This window comes from Olea europaea, chromosome 19, assembly GCF_002742605.1.
Source record: "Olea europaea var. sylvestris chromosome 19, O_europaea_v1, whole genome shotgun sequence".
Classification (NCBI taxonomy): Eukaryota; Viridiplantae; Streptophyta; class Magnoliopsida; order Lamiales; family Oleaceae; genus Olea; species Olea europaea.
The window spans coordinates 2,403,901-2,409,900 of record NC_036255.1 but is presented as its reverse complement, the minus strand read 5'-3'; the positions used below and the strand labels follow the sequence as shown (position 1 = coordinate 2,409,900).

Below are 6,000 nucleotides of genomic sequence, written 5' to 3'. Positions count from 1 at the left end.
CCATATTTGATTCATTTAGTTAACGAAATGTCGAGTTTGAATCTTGATTGGGTTATCGAATTAAGGTCAAAAATCCATCTCCCATTAATTTCATTGGATTTAGATCGAATTCGGATCAAAATCCAATCTATTGATTCATTTAGGTAACGAATTATCGAATTCGAATCTCGATTGGGTTATCGGATTGAGACCCTAAATTCATCTCCCATTAATTTCATCAGATTCGGATCAAAATTCAATCCATTGATAACCCTAATTGAAGTACATTAAATTTTTAGCATCGAACGTGGTGTAGAGCTAATAAACTAAACACACATTAAAATGCAAGCTTTCTTTTATGTACATTGTGATCCGTAATTGTAATAATTTCAAAAGTAAGCATTTTTTTTAAAAACGTTTGTAATACTTTAGTTTTTATATAATTATATAATAAATAACTAATTATTCTTAATTACATATATAACACACTATAAATAAAGAAAATTGAGGAAATCAATAACACACTATAAATAGAGAGTACATAGGATTTAAATAGATATTACACATTCGTTGGGTAGAGAGTAATATACCATAATCGGGAACTTCTCACTCGACTTCATTTTGTAGAGGAAATATAGTATTGGCATTATTAAATAATGTTTCATATATTGTAAATCTGACCATGCCTAAAGTTCAACTTCCATCTCTGTTAAATATTCTCATACATCATGTGATTTATGTTCTAATTAAATATTAAATAAATAATATACATAACCAATTAAGATAATTAATTAATGAGATATTTAAAGAATAAATTAAATTAAATATAAATTTTCTATTCGAATAAGTGATTAAATAAAGTAATGAAATATTAAATAAACTATATACATAACAAATTAAGATAATTAATTAATGAAATATTTAAAGAAGAAATTAAATTAAATATTAATTTTTTATTTGAGTAATTTTTTAAAATAATTAATTAAATATGCATAACCAATCAAGATAATTAATAAAAAAATATTTAAACAAGAAATCAAATCAATTATTGGATAATTCTACATGTACTAATTCATAAGGATGTTCATAATGTACATATGGAATTCCATGAGTGGAGGATCGAAAAAACTGTTTTTCAAATATCCAATAATGTTATGTCACCTGTATATTATGATATAATATTTTTATTTAAATAAATAACTAAAATAAAGTAATTAAATATTAGACATAATCAATTAAGATAATTAATTACTGAAATATCTAAATAAGAAATTAAATTAAATATTATTTTTTATCTAATTAAGTGATTAAATAAATAACTAAACAAAGTAATTAAATATTAAATAAAGAATATACATAATTAATTAATTAATGAAATATTTAAATAAGAATTAAAATAAATATTAATTCTTTTATTTAAATAAGTGATTAAATAAATAAATGCATAATATACATAATCAATTAAGATAATTAAATAATGAAATATCTAAATAAGAAATTAAATTAAATATTAATTTTTTATTTAATTAAGTGATTAAATAAATGATTAAAAAATAAATAAATAATATACATAGCTAATTAAGGCAATTAATTAAAAAAATATTTAAATAATAAATTAAAATAAATATTAATTTTTTATTTAAATAAGTGATTTAATAAATAATTAAATAAAGTAATTAAATATTAAATGAGCAAAATACATAACCAATTAAGGTAATTAATAAAGGAATATCTAAACGAGAAATCAAATTAAATATTATTTTTTTAATTTGAGTAAGTGTTTAAAATAAATAATTAAATAATGATCAATTAAGATAATTAATTAATGAAATATTAAAAGAGAAACCAAATTAAATATTTTTTTTTATTTGAGTAAGTGTTTAAAATACATAATTAAATATACATATATCAATTAAAATAATTAGTTAATGAAATATTTAAATAAGAAATCAAATTAAACATTAATTTTTTATTTAAACAAGTGATTAAATAAATAATTAAATAGATTAATTAAATATTAAATAAATAATATACATAATTGATTAAAATAATTAATTAATGAAATATTTAAACAGGAATTAAATTAAATATTAAATTTTTTATTTGAGTAAGTGTTTTAAATAAATAATTAAATATAAAGTGAAAAGGGTTTGGTTTTTTAATTTGTAATTTAAGGGTATTTTTATCTTTTTAAATAAAATTCTATCTTTTATAATTGTATAAATTACCTAAGAATATTTTCGTCTTTTACTCAACAAATAGCCATTTTGAGGATTGACAAAATTTTTTGATGAAGGTGAAAAAATCGCATTCTGACTTGACTAATTTAAAAATTACCCCCTCTTTTTCCTGCTTTCGTTCAACCGTTGATAAATTGGTAATAATTAGTGAACTTTAATATCAGAATCAATGGAATCCGGAGCTACTAAACGGAGCAGCTCTGAATCATTTGTTCCGGTATCGGTGCCCGATCCGGAACCGATGGGTCAGTCGGAATCAGAAGAAAATCTTACTGATATTTACGGAAAGGAGGAGACGACGCCGTATGATGGTCAGAAGGAGATTTTGAAAGCACTGGAAGTGTTGGAGCGAGATTCGGTAGCAATCGCTGGGAGCTTCACCTCTCTCTTTTCTTCTCTCCGTTTAGTCCTCTCACAGGTTTCTACACAAATTAGCGTAATCAGTTTTTATTGATTTTTATTGCTAACTTTATTGATGACTAATTTTAGTTAATTGAGGTTTTAAGTTTTCTGCCCTTTGATTCTATTTTTTGGAGCGAATTTAATGAAAAAGTTAATTCTTTCGAGTAACAAATTTGTTTTTTAAAACGTTGATTCCTCCTTTAAATAAGAAATGAACCAATTTAGATATTTTAATTGAAAATAGTGTTCAGCTGACAAATTTAATGCATTAATGAAATATTATTACCTGATAAAAGTTCACGCTGCTTGGAATTTCCTCCTGTTTTGTAGAACAATTAAACTGAACCACGAGGAATTAGAATTTGTAAAAAGTTAAATTGAGATTGGATGGAAAAATACCTAGTTCCAATTTGAAGCCCAATTTATTCCACCAAATGCAGAAGCCTAGAAAACTTATTCTTTAACACTTCGGAGGATGAAATCATATATTCATACAGTTAACTTGCTTTTGATGTTCTATTTAGAGTCTGTTTTAAGGTTTTTAAGGTGGAAATCTGGTTTTTTAGGCAACCAGCACGTCGGTTGATCATATGAATTGCTTCGGTGATGCAGCTGGTGGCCTTCAAGAATGTGGTAAATATAGTAATCTTTTGTGTATTCAATTCTCTATTGGAAAAACTTGACATGGTTGCTTATAGATGTTATATTTTTCATAAAGATTGTTATTTTACATCCTGTGATTGCTTAGTATTTCTTGGAAACCTAACAAAATGCTTGTCCGATTGCTTAAGGTGGGTCGCAATTTCATGTTATTGCAACTGTGGAGAAATCTAAGATGACTCATGCTGCTATTTTTTCCATTTTCCTTTTTTTTTTTTTTTTTTTTTTTTTAGTTTTCATTACTTTTTTGCTGGAGTGGTGGGATGGGATGGGTGTAGGGTGTTTGGATTTTTAGAAGGGAGCTTATATCGATACCTGATCTAGAAAGAGAAGCTCTTCTTAGGGTTTTGATAAACGAATCTTCTAAATCTCATTTTCTTCCACACATATCCTACTGTTCCTTCACCTCAAGCTGCTCTCATTCCTTAACGTCATTTTCATTTTTTATTGCCAACTCATTTGCTATGAGATGTTTCCTCCTTCAAATTGAGCTTCTTTTTTAGTTTACAACAATGGATCATTAATGTTGGTTCAATGATCGACGTACTTCTTGAAGCTATATTTGGTGTGCTACTTATTGACTACTACTTGTTTTGACATTCAGTGCTCGATGCAGCGACAAAAGGAAACCGGTACATAAATTCGTGTCTCAGGTTCGGCCGTTCGGATTCCATTTTTTTATTTGTAATGTTTGGAGAATATTTCACATGTGCTTATCATATGCCCAAAATATTTTCACATTTGCAAGATGCTATGAAGAAGTTTGCATGTTATTTTGAAGTTACCGATAATTCAGTTACCCGCTTTTGCTTTCCATGGCCTCCTGGGTAGGGAGAGACTTGAAATAGCTTTCTCCCATTTAGTTCATGCAACGAAGAGGACATTGTCTAGTCTTGACTCTTGAGTCCATCAAACCACTAGATTAACATATCCACTCATGATCAGGACAAGGGTATTTCCTCGTGCTTGGATCTTTTTGAGGAATTTATTGTCTTGGGAAACTGGTTTCTCTCTTTGGCTTTTGGAAGACCCCTTTCTTGGCTGACAGGAGAAAAATGAAAATTGCAAGGTTCTTGAATATGGCATAAGAGTGGAACTTTATATAAGAAGAAGCATCCCCTGTTTTTAGATGCCAAGTCAACAGCATGGAGTGTCAACTGGTGGGGTTGTTCTATATTGCTAAGTTAAAAAATTTGCTTGTTCCATTTCATCACGAGTTCATGACAATGTCAATAAAAGAATGTTTTATAATATTTTAGTATACAAATACTATATTACAAAAGAGACTATAAAGATAAGTACAGCATATTTGGACAATACAGCTAATGTCAGAAAAATTAGTAAATCCACGCAGTTGGTGTATAACTAGCATCAAATATCTACAGATTATGCAACTATCTGAAAGTGGTCTTACAATTTATTTGTTTGCCACTTCTTTTCTTTATTCCTCAATTGTGTTCCTTAGTTTTCCTTATTGTTTTCGTCATTTTTAACATGCTACTTTTCATCTTTGGTTTTTTGGTAATGATACAGAATAAATGAAGAAATGAAAGGGATTGAAAGCCTTGCCACACAGCTGTATCCTTTAATTGCAGTAATATACTCACTTAACAATTTTTCTTCTATTTTTTCTTTTGTCTGTGCAAGTGGTGGCCAACCTTCTTTGTCTAATCATGTCATGTGAGATATATATTTCTATGTGCTCATTCTTATACCCCACTACCCCATCCCTCCCCTTCCTCGATTATTTAAAAGAAAACTTCATTTACTCTTCCCATTTTACATGCAAAAATTCAGTCCAGTTCACCTCCTATAGACAGTTAAGTAGTTCGTAAAAGGGACGTTGCAGTTTACTTGTCTGCCAAAACATGTTCTGATATGTTTTCTTGTAACATGTAGAGATAAATTAGAAACATAGCCATTAAAGTGGATGCACTGATCTGTAACGTTGGTTTCATATGCATAACCTACTCTCTACGACAAGTATTGCATTTAGAAAAACCTATTCAGACGCATATTTTGTTTGGATTGGTGTATTATGTCTAGCATTCTTGTGTTGGCTCCCTTGATTTCTATAAGAAAATTCCTCCGGAGGAATGTAGATGCATTGGACTCTGAAGTGAATAGGCTTGTTACCTTTCCATGAGGAGATGATACTAACGAATGAAGCTTCACAGTTGCTTGTACATACAACATGCTGCTAATTATTTCATGCTTAAAGGTGGAAGTGCTAGGTTGCCCAAGAAATGCAATTAAAGAGATAAAACGGGGAAGAAAAGCATTGTTTAGCTCCGGTAAGGAGTGTGTTTTCGACTCAAAGGCCAGCAGCTTCTACAAATCTTTATAGTATTGTTTATAGGGCATTTCCTCGAACCATGAGTTAATGAGTTACCTTTTATACGGACTGCGTTGTACTTCATTCTAAACATATTTATGCCTTCACATTTTTCAGTAATTATTTAAAGATTTTTAGGAGTCGTGAAAATTTCTGATTGGATTATTTGGATACGCCCTTTTAATAAGATTTCTTAATCCACCATTTTGCGACTTCTATACTCTCAACTTGACAACATTTTTAATGAATAATGCTAACTTGACCGAAAAATTCTGCCGGATGCAGTGACCAAGGATGCCATGGTGGGAGTTGATTCGATGGGATAGCTAATTGTGTTTAAAACAATCCAATGATGAAAATTTGGTCTATTTGTACACTTTTGGT

General features: G+C 28.7%; 1 protein-coding gene across 1 annotated transcript; it reads left to right on the top strand.

Annotated features, from left to right (window-relative positions):
• The first annotated feature begins 2,309 nt into the window (after nt 1–2,309).
• Nucleotides 2,310–5,770, top strand: LOC111368479. The gene is made up of 5 exons (XM_022989731.1): nt 2,310–2,637; nt 3,188–3,254; nt 3,886–3,934; nt 4,815–4,859; nt 5,361–5,770. The coding sequence occupies exons 1-5, from the start codon at nt 2,389–2,391 to the stop codon at nt 5,425–5,427; spliced, it is 477 nt and encodes a 158-aa protein (XP_022845499.1). The 5' UTR covers nt 2,310–2,388; the 3' UTR covers nt 5,428–5,770.
• The last annotated feature ends 230 nt before the right edge of the window (nt 5,771–6,000 follow it).

Bases quoted from the DNA above. Each gene is read 5' to 3' on its own strand.
- LOC111368479 (XM_022989731.1), top strand. From the start codon at position 2,389: ATGGAATCCGGAGCTACTAAACGGAGCAGCTCTGAATCATTTGTTCCG. The intron at 2,638-3,187 runs GTTTCTACACAA...CTGGTTTTTTAG, and splicing joins TCCGTTTAGTCCTCTCACAG to GCAACCAGCACGTCGGTTGA. The intron at 4,860-5,360 runs GTATCCTTTAAT...GATTTCTATAAG, and splicing joins GAAAGCCTTGCCACACAGCT to AAAATTCCTCCGGAGGAATG.